At 39.1% G+C, this 19,272-nt stretch overlaps 1 protein-coding gene across 1 annotated transcript in view; it reads left to right on the top strand.

The window, feature by feature from the left end:
* Positions 1-19,272, top strand: part of MTHFD1L (methylenetetrahydrofolate dehydrogenase (NADP+ dependent) 1 like) — a 234,382-nt gene that overhangs the window by 162,026 nt on the left and 53,084 nt on the right. Inside the window, exons 24-25 of the mRNA XM_050951602.1 lie at positions 17-124; positions 2,552-2,704. Of these exons, the coding sequence (XP_050807559.1) occupies positions 17-124; positions 2,552-2,704 (261 nt within the window). The remainder of the gene's footprint in view (positions 1-16; positions 125-2,551; positions 2,705-19,272) is intronic.

The following is a 19,272-nucleotide window of genomic DNA, read 5'->3' as shown; positions in this document are numbered from 1 at the left end:
ATCTTTGTTTCTACAGCTTCCTATTATTGAAAAAATAAGGATCATAGCTCAGAAGGTTTATGGAGCTGAGGATATAGAATTGTCTCCTGCAGCACAATCTCAAATCAGTCGTTACAGCAAACAGGTAAAAGTGACATCAAGGCACACAATCAAGAACACACTGGACTTGATTCTCCACAGCCTTGCACCTTATACTTATACTTGTGCAAATGGAGTACAAAGTGGTTGTAAAATGTTATCACATCAATACGGTCCATTTTGGGGCTTGTGTACATGGCAAAGTGCATTGAAGGGTTGTGATTTGTAAAGTGCATGAATGCAATTGACGTTAATTATTTCAAAGGGAGCTATGTTAACATGAACTAAGTATCTGCAACTGTCAGAGTCTACAAGGGGCAGATAGAGAACAACATAGAATCATAGAAATGTAGGGCTGGAAGGGACCTCGAAATGTCGTCAAGTCCAGACCCCTGCACTGCAGCAGGATCACGTAAACCTAGACCATCCCTGACAGGTGTTTGTCAACTGGTTTTTAAATGCTTCCTATGATGGGAACTCCATGACCTCCCTTGGAAGCATGTTCCAGAGCTTAACTACCCTGAGAGTTAGAATTTTTTTTCCTAATATCTAACCTAAATCTCCCATTCTGCAGATTAAGCCCATTACTTCTTGTCGTATCTTTAGTGGACGTGGAGAACAATTGATCACCATCCTCTTTAGAACAGCCCTTACCATATTGGAACAATGTTATCAGGTTGCCCCTTGATCTTCTTTTCTCAAGACTAAGCATTCCCCATATTTTCAACTTTTCCTCACAGGTCAGGTTTTCTAAACCTTGTATCATTTTTGTTGCTGCTCTCTTTCCAATTTGTCCACGTCCTTCCTAAATTGTGATGCCCAGAATGGACACAGTACTCCAGCTGGGGTCTCACCAGTGCCGAGTAGAGCAGGACAGTTACCTCCTGCATCTTACATACAACATTCCTGTTAATACATCTCAGAATCATACTAACCCTTTTTGCAGCTGCATCATATTGATGACTCCTATTCAATTTGTGGTCCACTATCACCCCCAGATCCTTTTCAACAGTACTACCGTCTAGCCAGTTATTCCCCATTTTGTAGTTGTGCATTGGATTGTCCCTTCCTTAAGTGAAGAAATTTGCATTTGTTTTTATTGAATTTCATCTTGTTGAAATCAGGCCAATTCGGCAATTTGTCAAGGTCATTTTGAATTTTAAACCTGTCTTCCAAAGTGCTTGCAATCCCTGCCAACTTGGTGTCTTCTGAAAATTTGATAAGCATACTCTCTATTCCATTATCCAAGTCATTAATGAAAATGTTGAATAGTACCGTATCTAGGACTGACCCCCACATAGGACCCAACTAGATATGTCCTCCCAGTTTGATAGCAAACCTTTGATTAACTACTCTTTTACTACAGTCTTTGAACCAGTTGTGCACCCACCTTATAGTAATTTCATATAGACCACATTTCTCTAGTTTACTTAGGAGAATGTCTTGCGGAACTGTGTGAAAACCCTTTCTAAAATCAAGGTATATCATGTCTAGTCTTCCCCCTTATTCACTAGGTCAGTAATCCTTTCAAGGAAAAAGATTAAGTTGGTTTGTCATGATTTGTTCTTGACAAACCCATGCTAACTTTTCCTTATAATCCTTTTATCCTCCAGATGCTTACAGATTGATTGTTTAATAATTTGCTCCAGTATCTTTCCACGTATTGAAATTAGAGTGACTGGTCTGTAATTCCCCAGGTTTTCCTTGTTCCCCATTTTAAAGATAGGTACTAAACGTCAGAATACTTTACAAATCACAGCCCTCTGTTGTGCTTCGCCACCACCATGTAGTCATTTCCTTAAGACTCACTTTGCACAAGTGTAAATATCGACACAAACTGCAAGGTACTGGAGAATTGGGCCAAAAATTGGACAGGTTTGATTTTATATTTGATAGAATATAATTAATTCAACTTTTTTCTTATCTGATACATCAACATTTGTGTTTATTGATTTTTCAGGCTGGTGTATAAGCCACAGCACATGGATCAATAATCTTTTTTTCAAGATAAATTTCATTTGTACAAACTGTTTCTTCCATGTGGTTAATCACAATCGCTTTCCTGTTAAGGCATCAGTTACTGCTAGATTGCATATCATAGATGCTATTTGTACCAAGGCTTTTCAGTCATTCTGGTCAAGCATCTCTTTTAAATATTGTGAGTGTGTCTACATGTTTGAAAACTGGGTACCTTTATTTAATCCTAAAACAGATGATTGAGTAGATGTGTAACAGGCAAGATGCTGCAGGTTGGGGACTTCATTTGCAACTTTAAAAGTCAGAATTAGATGTTTTCCTAAAAGAGAGGCTCTTGCTCAAACAGGAATTATTTTGGGGAAGTTCTGTGGCCTGAGTTAGACAGGAAGGCAGAGTAGATAATCACAATGGTCCCTTCTTGCCTTGGAGTCTGTGACTGTATTAATCTGTGAATAACCTTACAAATAATATTTCTTCCTTCTTTCTCTTCTGTCAGGGTTTTGGAAATCTTCCAATTTGTATGGCAAAAACTCACCTGTCCCTCTCCCACCAGCCTGAGAGGAAAGGTGTTCCAACTGGCTTCATTCTTCCTATTAGTGATGTGCGGGCCAGCATCGGAGCTGGGTTCATCTACCCATTAGTAGGAACGGTGAGTGACAAATATTAGGCTTGAAATGTATCTCTTCTCTCTCTTCATAACACAATTTGTCATGAAAGCACATTTCCCTTTTGCTATTCAGAGCAACAAACTATAAGTAATTAAGTGAGTTTTCATTTGTTATATAAGTGATCCCAGAGAGTTCATGTTTTAAAAATCATTTTATTCTTCTGTGCTTTTTGGCTCCAGGCCAGTACAACAAGATGGGCTAGTGTAATTCCTCAGCTGGAGTTTCACATTTCATTTCAAAAAGTAGCTCTTGTGTTGGTGTTTTGGACATTTTCAAGTGAGCTTAAGGGAGTTAAGCACCCATATCACACAGAAAATGAGATTTACATGCCTGGCTTCCTTAGTTTCCTAAAAATTTCAGCCTGTATCCACAGCCTGCTGGATTTAGATGGATGGACTGAATCATTTGCATGCGTATTTTTAAGTATATTTGCCAGTATCAGCTATTCTACTATGTCTGCATAAAGTATAAGATACTAATAAGAACCCATCATTGCATTTTTAGGAATAACTTTGTAACTCTGTTCATTATAGAAACATTTTCTTCCTACCCATCCCTTAAAAGTAACAGCTTAGAGTACAAGGCTTATAATATGTAACACTCTACTTTTTCATTTGGTGTACTGTTGTGATTCCTAGAAGCTGCTGTCCTTATCGCCAGCCATATAAAATTTGTTTGTGACCCACTTCTGACATCACATGGCATGAGCTATTACTAGTCCTGTAGCTGAATCATGGAATGGTGCTAGAGAAGGGACACAGGCATTACTGCATTTCCGGAGGAGAACACTTGCCTGGTGTTATCTCATCTTCCCAGAACGCAGCATGATTTCCTTACAAGGCAGAGCACTGGGGAATGGCTGAGAGCATCTAACTTATTGTTTTAAATTCCCTCTGAAACAATCAAATGTTAGAAGCAAGGAAGGAAGTTGTTCCTGAGGAGGAGAGGTCCTGGAGTTCAGGGAACTGTGTCATTAGGACTCACTGACCTTGGGGATATGCTTTCTATGTACATGACATGGGTAAGTGCATTCACCACAAGTGCGGCACAGTGGCTGCTAGGATTTTCTAAAAGTGCTGTCAATCATATGGTTGGACCCTTCCATGTACAGTTAGTAAATGATACTCATAACATCCGATACTTTGATGAATAAGACTAAACTCGAATTACTGACTATAGAATGAAATAATTAAAAATTTTCTTCTTACTGCCAAATTCCAGCTTGGACTGTACACATACATATGGCCATGTGGGGAAGTGAAAGTCAGATTCTGTCTGGTGCCTCATCAAATTCATGGAAATGCTACTCTTTAGGTTGCCAGAGAAGGATGTGCTGGGGTTGGGCATAGTAATGAGGCTTAGTATGCATGTTTTAGTGCATACTAGCCCTGACTCAGCATAAATCTGTGTCTTATGCAGATTACTGTTAGGCCTAACTGCAGTAATGTGCATGGGGAGGGTTGTCCATGGGTCAGTGGTGGCCAGAATAAGGGCTAAAGTGTGCCTTCTATAGTGTTTGTCCATCTGGGACAGTTATGCCAGTTTCAAGCCTGGAACCGAAATTTAGGTGATCATAGAGCAGATTTTGCATATGTAATTTCTGACTGGACAGACTTTGAAAGGCACATGTGAGCCAGGCACACTCTCTTTAATGAGAGACTTAGTGCTCATATGCAGATCTTTTTCATATCAAGAACTGAACAGACAATTTAATGTGTAACCTACAGTATGTCTGTATGTACTTTTAGTCATTCTTTATTATTATGTTTTGTATTCCAACAGAACCTAAAGCCCCCTATTGTGTACACAGAGTAAGTGTCCAGAGAGTTATAGTTTAAATAGACAGACACTGCATGTAACATACAAACAGAATGATCACATGATTCTATGCAAGTCATATTAATTCTACAATTTCCTCTTTTCTTGTTGTTTAGTTGATTGTTTTCAATAGTATACTTTTAACTAGTTTTTCTAATGTTGCTTACATAAGGTAATCATAACAGCCCCTCTTTAAAGATTTGTTGGCACTTGTAAACTTGTTAAGCAAGACATTATAATCCAGTGACCACTAAGGAGTCCAAAAAGATTTCTTCTGTGGCTCTTAGTTTATTCATTTTTACTTTATATAAAAAGTAAAGTAAACTTTTAAAATAAGCTCCTTAAAACTCTTGTTGTTCTATACAAACTAAATGTAATTAAATGAAAATAAATGTATATTTAAAAATATAGATCCTGTTATGAAGTTCCTGGTTTTAGTAGCCTTTTGGAGCTCTGGAATCAGATTTCTAGAAGGATCACTCATAAAGAGTTATCACTCACTCACATTACAGAATTAAAGGTTATGATTGTCATTAAACAAACTGTAGTGATACTTTAGTGCATTTTTCTGTTTCACTCTCATCCAGATGTTCCATGCTCTGGAAGTGCTATGCTGTCAGCACATTTGTGTTTCATTGAGCCCTAGGAGTTGCAGGCATTATACTTTCTTGCATAGCTCAATATTTCGGAGTCATTTAGTCTACATATGTAAGGAAGCCACCTGAAAACATTTGGTTAGTCAAAAAAAACTTAGAAGGGTTATTCAGATACTATGGTATTATCCTTAAAATAGATAGTACTTGGGAAAACATCCCATTTTGAGATCAGGTTGGATTAGATTATGAAGAAGAAACACAGTATTTTAAAAATAATTATTTTGTTAGTTGTTGGTTCAGTTAGGGAAGGGACAAGGATCCTAATATTTAATCTGCAGAGACCCTTAAGGTGTTCGGAAATCTTTTAATTCTACAGTACAGCACAACACATTCATTGAAACTGCAATGATAATTCTAATACTAATTAAGTGTCAGGCATCACACTGTAGTCTTAAAGTATCATTTTCACCTGTAAGTATTCCGTTCACTTCAACATGGAAGAGCTGTTCAGTTGTTTTTGTTAATCGCTTTAGTACAGCAAACAGCTTATTATAACTCTGCTTTAATTGACATGGCTCAAAGCTCTCTACTATAAGAACAAACTGAACCTGAAAGAGTATTTTCAAGAAAAAAAAAAGTAATAAGTTCTCTTTCAGCAATTATTTGCAATAACAAACGTGATTTAACTTTGTATCACTAGAATGTGTAAATTAATACAATTCATATTTAACCTAGCATTGAAATGGGACATATAGCTTCTTGTGTAACACAAACATGGTGTGTCTTCACATTCTGTAAGCAGTGTTAGCTTTGTGTTATGTTTGGCTCTGTTTCCCTTTCAGCGTAGAAGTCTTTCCAGGAAAAATGAACTGAGTCTTATCAGAGGAAATCAGCAGTAAAACAAGAGGTTTATGTAATTAACGCTGCATGGCTTTTATCACGGTTCCCTGTGACCCTGACCCACAGGCTGCATCACTCTCACAGGTGGACTGTTGACATCATTGCTTGGCTTTACAAAGTGGAGGCAGGAAGGCTGTTGGAGTATGTTTAGGAAACCAGTGAAGTCATTCACTAGTAATGCCTGGGTGGAGAATTACTCGATGTTGTAATGTGATTCTACCCACCCTCAGAAAGCCACTGCAGTTTTGTACTTTCTCACTTTTCAGTTAAGCCTTTTTTGTTGTTGTTGCTCTGTTCCATATACTGCACGAGTATGCAAGCTTTTACTGCATTCTGGTTCAGTTAAGAAACAGTATTTTCAATCATGCAAAAAATGTCTCTTCTTTAAGAGATGAGAAAGAAAACGTATTTGACTTTGCCATTAATTGTGAGGTATTCATAGTACAACTACAGCTTTTGCCGTGATTCATCTCTGATAACATCACCATGAACTTGAAACATTTACATCCCATGTCATATTTTAAATAAAAATTTTTAAATACAGGTTAATGTTATTTATAAGGCAAGATGCATCTGAAAATATGCACAGCCTTCTGCACCAGGCAAGACCTGGAATGTCACAGATGCTGTGTACTGACCTATCTGGAGGAAAGGTCAGCCTGTCACAGAATGTTATTCCTCCCCTTCACGCAGAAAACACCACCAGACCCTGTGTGATGAATTGTGAAATGATATGCTCTCACTCTGCTAGCAGTGATTCTTGGGACAGCCCATCTCCTTGCCTGATTTAACACTAACTATAAGAATTATAAAGCCCTTGTTAATTTCCAAGTGTGGCCCACAATGAGGAGACAGCCTGGCCCAGGCCTAGCCTGCCCTGCAGTCTGCCATGCTAAAATAATTCCTTGGATGGTATTTAAAGGAGGCCTCTTAATAGACTAAACTATTTAAGTGCTTTGTGAGGAGAGGAATTTTTCACACCACTAGTGCATTTACAATTTATTGGCATCTTATTATTGTGACTAATAACATAAATACACTTTGTGAGGGGGTGCCAGTGTGGCTGGCTCTTTAAGGGGAGTTGGGCTCAGCTCCACCTATGTCCGATCAGCTGCCTACCAGCTGAAGCTGTGAGGCCAGGGATCAGGTGATAGTTTGAAGATCACCCGCCCCAGCCGGGAGGCAGCTGATTAGTCACAAGTGGGTCTGAGCCCAATTCCTCTTAAAGGGCCAGCCATCCTGTGGTGTGGAGGAGTTATCCTTTTAAAATGTATATGGTGGTGAGTTTTATAACTAGCTTGCAAACTGTCTAAGTTAAGAAGAGCTTTTAAGTACAATCTTTAGCATGCTCACAAAGAAATAGTGCCCAGCTAAACTCTAGGCTAAAGGGTAACAGGCTGAAGAGTGCACCCCTTGATCTCAGTTGCACAACTTGTCCTGTAAGTATTATGCTTCTGTCTGTATTGTGATAACACTAAGAAGCCTCATTGTGTTGCACAAACACACATGCAGAAATGATCCCTGCTTATAGAGCTTTCAATCTAGTTTGAAATGAGATGTGACAAATAAATAGAAGTGAGAGTTGGGGAAGAGGACAAGATCACTTGGTTACACAGGTTAGCTATTGCATAACATGATGCTTTCAAATTGGAAAGTTTTAATAATATGAGCTGTCTCCAATCACCACGCAACCTAGCCTCATTGGTTTGGCTGCTTTCCTGTAGACATTACAGTAGAAATAGGTCTTGGGGAGGGATTTGAAGATGGAGAGGGAACTGGCTTTATGGATTAATTCAGGGAGGATATTCCATGTATAAGGGACAGTATGTAGATGTGTGCAGGAGAAAGCTGAACACACTGATCAAATGATGGCGGTTAATGTGATAAAAGATGAGCAGATCAGTGTAGATAGAGTGATGAAGATTCTTAAAGGTGAGGACAAAATGAAGTTTGAAATCTGATGCAATGGAAAATAAGGACTGAAAGAGGTGCTTTTATGTATTCATAACTATCTCAGCAGCTGCATTTTGAATGGATTGAAGGGGTGATATGTGTATTTAGGGTAGGACAGAGAGGAAAAGGCAGGAGATGGTAGGATCTGAATGAAAGTTGTAGCTGAGTGGAAAGAAAGAAAAGGTCAGACTCTAGATATGTTAAAGAGAGAGAAATGGCAGCGTTTGGACTCAGCCTAAATGTGTGGGGCAAGGAAGAGGTAAGAGACAAGGATGAACACCAGGTTATGAGTCTGGTGAGAGGATGGGGTATTGCCAACGACAGAGAATGGGAGAGGGGGGATGGTTTGGAAGGAAAGATAAGCTTAGTGTAAATCATGTTAAGTTTGACAAGAATTATAACCAATAATGCCATAGAGACAAGGTGGGTGAAATAAAACAGAAGTTGCTCCTATAAAAGATATTACCTCGCCCACCTGGTCTCTCCAATATTCTGGGACCAACACTAGTGCAACAGTGTCATAGGCAACGGAGAGAGAAAGAACAATGAGGATAGAGTACAGGCCTTGAGACTTGGCTATGAAGAGGTCATTAGACCAGTTAATCAGAGTAGTTTCAGTGCAGTGGAGACGGCACTGCTGATTATTAAGGAATTCTTTGAATGAGCATATGAAATAGATGGAAAAAACCAATAGGTGTAGTTGGATTGATAAAGAGCTGCTAGCATACTTTACAAAAATCTAAGGAATTTAACAATAGCATTAAAGGTAGAAGGCCATGTATTTAATAGGACAGCCAACTCCGACTTCTTCATGAAGTCTAACTTTAACTGCTGTTTGCCTGAAGCATTGGAAGAGTAGAGCAAAGGCACAAGATAATTGTCTCTCTCTCACACACATTTATATCTAGTTATGTCATTGTTGCACAAATGCTTATTTAAATCAATGAGAAAAACAGAAAACAGGGAGAGGAAAAATCACCTGGCACATACCATTTCTTGACATATACTCAAGGTATTTTCATTCTCCATAAATAGTACATATTTAGTTTCTGTTGACAGCCAGGTTTAGAAGATTTTAGTGCCAGAAGTACTGCTAACCCACCTCCTTTTATGCTGACAAATGTGGAACTTTATTCTAAATTCAAGCCTAAACCCAGCTGCAGGGCACCAATAAAACAAGTTACAACATACTGAATTTCCTCTGCACCATTCTGAATTGCTTTTAGATTGATCAAGGTCCAACATCTGTTGAGTTTAGCAGAGTGCATTATACCCTGAAACGGCTAAGACACTTCTGGTTGAGAAATAACATTTGCATAGCCCAGTGCATCACTTCTGCAGATTAAGTAGTCACCTGTGTCACTGCTTTGCAAAACTGTTTCTGGGCAGGAGGTGGACATAGCTCAATTTGTAAACTTAGACAATGGATCTTAGCACCGCAAAAAAACAAAAAGCCTTTGACTTGGTGGATTATTTAATCTTTTGCAGCAAAGAGCTGTATTTGCCCAGTTCAGTGTGCCTAAGAGCTGTCACACTCAAAGTGCTTGTACTAAGGAATTAGTTCTGCATATACAAAGCAAGAGTATCCCTAGCCATATATACTCCATGGGCATGACCCCCATTAAAGAGAATTATTGTAATATGACAGTATTTAAACATATAGCTAAAGACTTCAAAGGACACCTTATGATGAAAAATCACAAGTGCACTCTGTGAGGTTTCATAGGTCTCTTTTTTCCAAGGATTTTCAATATGCAGCTCTAACATGAAGTTAAAAGATGATATGCAGGTTCTTAACTCTATATAATATTTTAATAAATAAAATGTGTCTTACAATTGTCACTTTAAAAAAATTCATTTACATGGATTTTTTTAAATTAGGCACATGTTTATAGACAGGAAAGGGTCTTATATTTCACCTTAGTCAGTAATTAGGTCGCTTAACTTAATCCATCTCTGACATTGAATTTTAAAATCTCCCTTCTCCACCCCAGTTTAAACAGGTATTATATGTAAATTACATACTGTAATTATAGGCAACTGTGTTATTAATCTAAGTCGCCATTATTGATACTGAAAGAATTTTAACTAGTTTATTTTTCCCCGTGTATGCAGGAGGGTTTTTTTGGATTTCTAGCACTTTGCTCAGGTTGTACAGCGGAGCTAGTCTGATTTTTATTGATAGTCATTTTCACTTTGTTTCTGTGTGTCCAGAGTTCTCAGATGAGGTGAACTGTGCTGAAATATGGTTTAAAATTGTATTGCGGACAACCTGAGTTCTAGTATGGTTTGTCTGGGCAATGTGGCCGGACCAAGTCCTATTATACTATACAGTAACATTGTAATTATGTTCCTGAATAATGCTACTTTAAGTGAAACGCCGTTAAGCAAATCCAATTTCCCCATAAGAATGACTTTGTCAGGGGTTAGGTTCCAGGGAAATTTTTTTTGCCAGACAAAAGACATTATATACATATACAGTATGAGTTTTAAATAATTTTAAACAAACAATTTAATATTGTACTCACCAATTATGATTTTGAAGCTTGGTTGAGGCTGGAGTTTAGTGTCGGGTGTTCCAGCCGGGGAGTGGGTTCGGGACGCAGGGGCTTGCCCCACTCCACCCACTGGGTGTTCCAGCAGGGGAGCGGGGTTGAGGCGTGGGGGCTTGCCCCATTCCACCCGCCCAGTGCTCCTGCTGGGGAGCGGGGTTGGAGGTCTTCCCGCTCCCCGGCTGGAATGCCGCGTGGGTAGAGTGGGGCAAGCCACCGACCCCGCTCCCCAGGAGGAGCGCCGGGTGGGCAGGTGGAGCAGGGCAAGCCAAACAACCTTATAACAGAACATTGCATGACTTTAGATGAATATGTTCTCTAATAGTTCAGCAACCTAATAATGCAACAATGTTAACTGAGACTACTGTAAGTGAGGAGTTACTGGAATTCATTATACTATCATTACATCCATGGTTTTAGTACAGTACGGGGACAGTTAAGGTCCATGCTTCAAAATTTTGGCTACAGATTTAGTTATACTTTAACCATAATGTGTGACAGTACAGTCATGTTGTAATGTCATCTACCAACATGGACCCTCTTTCTGAACATTTCATTCACCTGTCTCTGATGCAATACTGATGATAACCACAGTGCAGGAGAGAGGTTGTCTTTTTAGCAGTTATAAAAGGACAAAAGAGATGAGGATCTTCTGTGGAGGTAGGAACTCTTTAGACAATGCATAGTAGCTTGTTTTCAGATATCTTAAAAGACTTACAACAAGAAAATAACACAGCTGCACATGAGAGGTGCCATTTGGGACTAAAACGAATAGTAGATTTTTGGCTTCAGCTTCATTTGCAACTAACATAACACGAAGGGGCAAACTCTTCATGTACTGAATTGCAACCCAGCAATGGGAAGTTAGGGTTTTTGGGCAGTTTACCCACAGTGTATCGTGTGCGTTCACTGATGGTGAAGACAGAGCCGGAAAAGGCTCCCTTCTGCCACTGCATTTTTATAGGTGGCAATCTGCTGGCTGATCCCAATAGTGCTTAACATTTTAAGAAGATTGCCACTGGTCAACAGCCACTGCGGCACTGCCTTTTTGTGTGTTTGAGTTCATATTTGGTTTGGGGGAAAACAAAGGCCTGATTCGATAACCATTCAGACCTCTAGAAAGACTCCCATTGACTCCAGTGCACTTTGGATTAGGCCCTATATTTTCATGCTATTAATTTACCAATTCTCTTGACGTAATATTAAAAGCTGTGTGATTATGTATGTTGAATGTGCTACCTTTGTAGAAGGCAGATAGAACTAAATGTACAAATAGTGTGTCAAGTTTGTTGGAAGAATACCTCTTGGGATTTTTATTTTGCTGATCATTCTTTGCTTTCTATAAATCATTTATCAGATGGTTGTTAGTCATATGATTTGGAGAGACAAATATCTGATATGTCCCTTGTGAGCAGCCAAAAATTCAAAAAGTGGAGTTCGTGTCAAATTATTCAAATTCTTCCTATCTATATATGAATATGGAAAATATTTAGTGTATATATGTATGAGTTTGGAAATATGTTATTTTGAGTTTAAAAGTGATTTAAGGGCCGCTAGCAGGAATCTAGCTGGAGGCTGCTAGTCAGTAACTGAACTGTTTTATTGAGTCCGGATAAATAAGGTGAAAGACATTTTGAACTTAATAATGTTTCCCAGCAACTTGCTTTCCTTCATTAAATTGTGTAATATATGATGAATAATGCACTAATTGACAATAAAGAGGACTGAATATTTGTGCCTATTGGTCAAGGGATTATCCTTGTTAAAACAGGAAATGAACTCTGATTTCCTGTTGTAAAACAATTTTGTGCTTAATCTTTGAAAGAAGATGTGAGGTTAAAAACAGGTTACGCTGTACATAGTAAACATATGCCTCTTTAGAGGTTTTGAGAGAAAGGAATGCACATTTGGCAAATTATTTTAATCTTTAATTGAAAAATGAAACATGTAGTCTTATTAAGTGTGCAAAGCATATAGAGACACCAGAAACTAAGCTCCTGTCATTTTCATGCTACTCTGCTTTATAACTATAATACCTTATAGTTACATCGTGTGGACTTCAGTTTAGGATCTTCGTATTTCATAATGGAGGTGAAGTGTTGTTCCCATTTTACAAATGGGGAAACTGAGACACAGAGTTTAAGTAAGGCCCTTTACATGTCAGTGACAGATCCAGGAACAAAACTCCAGTCTCCTAACCTACAAAATCATTCTTTAATCACTGGATAGACTACCTGTATGAGACTTTTAGCTGTAAGAATTTGAAATACAAACTTGTGAATCTTCTCCATTGAAGTGCCCTGTCTTACATTTCGTGAGGATAAGATGGAATTTAGAACACTAGAAAAATGTGCCCTCCCCGGAAAAGTCTTTCCCAAATCATAAAAATTTTTGTTCCCCCCTTTGACCTCTTCCCCGCCCCCTTCATTTAATCTTGATTCCAAATCATAGGACACATTCTCTCATACTATATCCTGGTTATCTGATATGAACCAATGAATTGCTTTGAAACAACCAAACATTTAAGGATATCAGCCTCATACCTAAATTTCAACCCTACTTCATGGGAGAAAAGTTCCATAAAGATAGATCAGAAACTGCATCAGAGGCATATAAATCAATGGTACATGCCACTAGATTAACTTCACAAAGCATTCAAAAATTGATTCAAGGGCATCTGCAGACACATTTGAGGTACTTAGTTCCTTAACATGTCATGGAATATAGAATGTCCTTTTCTGTCTTATCTCCAATTTGTCCTTCCTGTCTACTCTTGCTGGTGATCCCTTCCCAAAAATGCGAAAAACCTTAGTGAAATTATAAAACATTATATTCTCATGCTTGAGGCATCAGCCAACTGCTCACTGCACAGGGTGAGAGAGAAATTTTCTCACTGGGAAAATTATTCCATAAATTATCACCACAGAGTTTCTTATATCTTGCACTGAAGCCTCTGGTACAGGCCACCACTAGAGGCAGAATAATGGATTAGATGGACCAGTCATCTGGCCCAACATGGCAATTCTTGTTCTCCCAAATACTCTTCTCTAAGACAAACCTATCTGCCAATCTGACACATCCCTTCTCTCAACCCTCTTCTTTTCTTGGGACAGAGATGTTCATCAGCATGCCAAGATTAACCCTTCCATCCAGTTTAAATGCCTATTCTGCATTACTACATTAAAATGCAATTAAACACTTCTTTAATGTTGTTATTATGGTTAGCCTTAGAAGTCTGGAAAAATATCTTTCTGATAAAAGGTAGAGCTGGGCTCCCAAGAAGCAGGGCCCTCACTGCTATTAATAGCATTAGCTGCCTCTGTAGTCCCCTGAGAAGAGAATCTAACCCAGCTGTGAAAACCGGTGGATGTTCCTGAGAAGAGGAATTGATAGATAAGGGGGAAAATTGTCTTTGTCTCTCCTTACCTTTGCCCTCCAGCACTAACATATGGTTCATGGGTAGTAGTATCGCCAAAGAAAATAAACTCGTACAGTGATATTTGTGGTGAAGAAGCATGTATTATAGCACCTTGTTGTCATCCATATAGTTAAAAAACTACCATATATGCATTATTTTCCTTCAGGGACACTTGGTTTTATTTTCTTTATTATTTCACCATTAAATTTTGCTTCAAGATAAAACTTGACACACAAGCTCTGGGCCCAAACTTTATATTTTTAAAAATTGAATTCAATTTAAACTAGTTGCACAGTTCTTTGTTTTAGAAATTGGGATAGAGAATAAAAATATTTGAAATACACACCTAACAAGGGATTTGCATTGTCATGAAAGTTTTTTGCCCAAGGTGAGTTGGATACCTTCTTCCTTTCTGTGTTTCACTGTGACAACTATGCTCAGAGGGAATGTTTGTTAAATACCCTAAGGCAAAAGCTTGAAGGGATGGAGAAATAAGGTATTAATAGTAGTGACCCTTTACCTCTGGAATTCTGTACGCAGCAAAAATATGTTTGAACCCCAGCCTTGCCATGGCTAGGGGTGGTACAGTCCATCTCTTCCACAATTTCACCCCACTTTTAAACTGGGTCTCCAGGCCACAGCATGCTTGTTCACCAGCTGTGTTTCTTTAGCAGGCCCAACTAGGTTTGATTCCTGCAAAAGACTTCCCATCGGGAGCTGTAAACAGTAAGAAAATGCAGCAACATCAGACTTCAAAATATAAAATATGATAATTTATGCATAGGAACATAACAGTTGGAGAGAAAAGGGTTAAAACAACAAATGACCTATATGCATATTGCCTTACCAAAAGTTTAGTGTTTCCCTCAGGATTTAGGAATGCCCATCTTATCCAGGTACCCAACTTCTGGGGACTGAGTTTCAATCTGCTGCTCTGCAGATAATGTTTTTCGTACTCAATTTACAAGGACTACTCCTTTAGCTATTCTAAAGTTTTTAGTTTAAAGTTTAGTACCTGAAACGCATCTTCCAGACTAAGAGCTATGGTGCCCAGCTTGGACAGAGACAAAAGCTCAAAGACCTTGAATCTATATTGTCAATTTAGCACTGGTGATTTAACTATCTAAAGCCATTGACTTTGGTACCTACAGATGTGCAAAGCCACCTAAGAGTGACTTAACCCTTGGGGTATGTCTACACTGTAAGTGAAGGTGTGACTGTAGCCTGGTTAAGTATACCTGTGATAACTTTCATCTAGCTAGCATCAGTAACAATAGTAGTCTTGACATAGACTCATAGTCTTTAAGGTCAGAAGGGACTATTATGATCATCTAGTCTGACCTCCTGCACAACACAGGCCACAGAGTCTCACCTACCCACTCCTGTAACAAACCCCTAACCTATGTCTGAGTTACTGAAGTCCTCAAGTCGACATGGTGGCACAGGCTAGCAATGTATACATAAGCAAGGTCCCTGGTGTGCTTGTATTCTGGTGACTAGCCGGTGCCAAAGCTCATGTCAGCACCTCTACACTATTAATGTTACGCACGCTAGCTAGATTAAAACTAGTATAGATGTACCTACCCAGGCTACAATCACACCGTCGCTTGCAGTGTAGACATACTCTTAGTTACTGTGTTGCTTGCTAAAGGATAATTATCAAACATGCAGTTTATAGTAATAGTAATTAAAAAATTATGGCCGTCTTGCATATTCTTCACAAAATGCTTCTCTGGTCACCTTTAAAGTTCCGTTCTACTCTGAAAAGTAATTCTGAAAAAAATGACATTGTGGAGCCATGACTGTTGGAAAGTTCTAGTGCTGCACAAGAAGAAACTGAATCTAGCTATCAGAGCTATGTAGGCTCTATATCGAAAACTGGAATAAAAACAATACAACGTTTTTGTGAAGATACCAGAAAAATACATGTGTAAAACTAGTCAGGCCCCTTTTTTGTTCTTTCAAATCAGCAGATATGAATACACTTGGAACAGGTCTGTTGAGCTGGGCAACGAATGAGACTGAGCAAGTACTGTAACTGAACTCTGTGCAGTCCATCAGCATACACATTTTGAATTTTGACCACAGAGAAGAAACACTTGGTCAAGTTTTGCGTGCACATGTCTATAAATCTAAAAGGGTTCCCCATAAGAGCTTGTGTGTGCTTTTTTACCCGTTTAACTTCCTCCTAACTAGAAACCTGCAAATCTAACTAAGTATCAGAGGGGTAGCCGTGTTAGTCTGGATCTGTAAAAGCAGCAAAGAATCCTGTGGCATCTTATAGACTAACTCCAAAACGTCTGTTAGTCTATAAGGTGCCACAGGATTCTTTGCTGCTTTTACAAATCTAACTAAGACACAACACATTCAGCATGCCCTATGATTTCTACTTTTGTTTCCATCTTGCTTCCAACAAATTAATTACAAAGAAATTTTTGCAATGCCAACAGTATCACCCAATTCTTTTTTTCTTCACATGAAGCATCTAACACCAAAAAAGGTCTTTGATTTATATCCTTACATGAAAATTAAAACTGTTTTTAGGCAACTGAAAGGAGAACATGTTCTCATTTTCATATGAAGGTGATGCATCTCTTTTCCTGCCCTCCTCCTAGAATTTTGTTTCCAAAACTGAACACATTTCATTCCTTATGTCAAACTTATTAAAATTATAATAACTATTTCCAGCTGCCATAACAGCTTCAAGAAAAAAATCACTGCTATAAACTATTGTTTTCATTACTCAATAAAGACCTACGGTCATTGTGGAATTATTTTCATTCATTGCAACAAAGCACAATAAAATGAAACAAATGCTGCACTGTTTACTACAAGTATCAGGGTAGCTGTGTTAGTCTGTATCAACAAAAACAACAAGGAATCCGGTGGCACCTTGAAGACTGACAGATTTATTTGGGCATAAGCTTTTGTGGGTAAAAATCCTACTTCAGACTAGATGATCATAATGTCCCTTCTGACCTTAAGTCTATGAGATGCATGGAGTGAAAGTTACAGATGCAGGCATTATGTAATGACATGTGAAGAGAAGAGAGTACCTCTGCAGTGGAGAACCAGTGTTGACAGGACCAATTCAATCAGGGTGGATGTAGTCCACTCCCAATAATAGATGAGGAGGTATCAATTCCAGGAGAGGCAAAGCTGCTTTTATGCTGAGCCAGCCACTCCCAGTCCCTATTCAAGCCCAAATTAATGGTGTTAAATTTGCAAATGAATTTTAGTTCTGCTTTTTCTCTTTGAAGTCTGTTTCTGAATGTTTTTTGTTCAAGAATAGTTACTTTTAAATCTGTTACAGAATGACCAGGGAGATTGAAGTGTTCACTTACTGGCTTTTGTATGTCACCATTCCTGATGTCCGATTTGTGTCCATTTATTCTTTTATGTAGGGACTGTCTGGTCTGGCTGTACATGGCAGAGGGGTATTGCTGGCACATGATGGCATATATCACATTAGTAGACATACAGGTGAATGAGCCCTTGATGGTGTGGCTGATATGGTTGGGTCCTCTGATGGTGTCACTAGGGGAGCCATGGAGACAGAGTAGGCAATGAGGTTTGCTACAGGGATTGGTTCCTGTGTTGGTCTTTCTGTGGTGTGGTGTGTACTTGCCGGTGAGTATTTGCTTCAGGTTCGGGGGTTGTCTGAAAGCGAGGACTGGCCCGCCTCCCAAAGACTATGAGAGTGAGGGATCGTTTTGCAGGATAGATTGTTGATAATGCTCTGAAGAGGTTTTAGCTGGGGGCTGTACGTGATGGCCAGTGCTGTTCTGTTATTTTCCTTGTTGGACCTGTTTTGTAGTAGGTGATTTCTGGGTACCATCTTGCTCTGTCAATCTGTTTCCTTACTTCCCCAGGTGGGTATTGTAGTTTTGAGAATGCTTGATAAAGATCTTGTAGGTGTTTGTCTCTGTCTGAGGGATTGGAGCAAATTCAGTTGTATCTTAGGGCTTGGCTATAGACAATGGATCATGTGATGTGTCCTGGATGGAAGCTGGAGGCATGTAGGTAAGTATAGCGGTCAGTAGGTTTCCGGTATAGGGTGGTGTTTATGTGACCATCACTTCTAAGCACTGTAGTGTCCAGCAAGTGGATCTCTTGTGTGGACTGGTCCAGGCTGAGATTGATGGTGGGGTGCAAATTGTTGAAATCCAGGTGGAATTCTTCAAGGGCCTCCTTTACCTGGATCCATGTGATGAAGATGTCATCAATGTAGCATAAGTAGAGGAGAGGCACTAGGGGATGAGAACTGAAGAAGCATTGTTCTAAGTCAGCCATAAAAATGTTGGCATACTGTGAGGCCATGCAGGTACCCATAGCAGTGCCACTGACTTGAAGGTATAAGTTGTCCCCAAATCTCAAATGGTTGTGGGTGAGGACAAAGTCACAAAGCTCAGCCACCAGGTGTGCTGTGGCTTCATCACGGATACTGTTCCTGACAGCTTGTAGTCCATCCTCATGTGGAATATTGATGTAAAGTGCTTCTACATCCATGGTGGCCAGGATAGTGTTTTCAGGAAATCACCAATGCATTGTAGTTTCCTCAGAAAGTCAGTGGTGTCTCGAAGACAGCTGGGAGTGCTGGTAGCGTAGGGTCTGAGGAAAGAGTCCACATAGCCAGAAGAACCTGCTGTAAGAGTTCCAATGCCTGAGATGATGGGGCGTCCAGGGCTTAGTACAGTATATAGTGATTAAATAATAAATATATGTGGTCATCACATTCTATAATCAGAACCAATGGAGAATAGACCACGGAATGACAAAATGGAACTGGGAATACTGCTGACCTGTCGCAGCAGCAAACAGACCCTTTATAATTAAATTATGTTGAAATATGGCCTGCACTCCAGCATGTCACCCAAACTATACACATTCTTTTAGCAACAGATTCACGCTCATGAATTACATCTCTCTGTATTTAAGGTTATTACAAGGGAATTCTTTCACACACCAAATTATGACTGATATATTCATTATATCTAATCTTCAATTAGAACCATTTTATGTTCATGGTTTGTACAGCTCTGTTGACAAGTGCAGAGGTTAACCCTTTGCCTCCGAGGGTCAGAAGTTCTCAGCAGTATGTGCTAATGCAAAAATAAATCATTGTCGAGTGGCAAGAATTTGGGGCCACCGGTGCCAAGGGGAAAACAATAATTTAGTAATATAAACTGCCAAGATAGTTATTTTTAACCTTTGGTTTAACCTTTTCACTTTGTAATTTTGTGGGTTAATTTGCTGAATCTAAGGATGAATACCATTGACTTAAACCAGGCATAATGCAAACAGCATAATGT

Source organism: Gopherus flavomarginatus, chromosome 4 (assembly GCF_025201925.1).
Source record: "Gopherus flavomarginatus isolate rGopFla2 chromosome 4, rGopFla2.mat.asm, whole genome shotgun sequence".
NCBI lineage: Eukaryota > Metazoa > Chordata > Testudines > Testudinidae > Gopherus > Gopherus flavomarginatus.
This window is presented reverse-complemented; position numbering and strand designations above follow the sequence as displayed.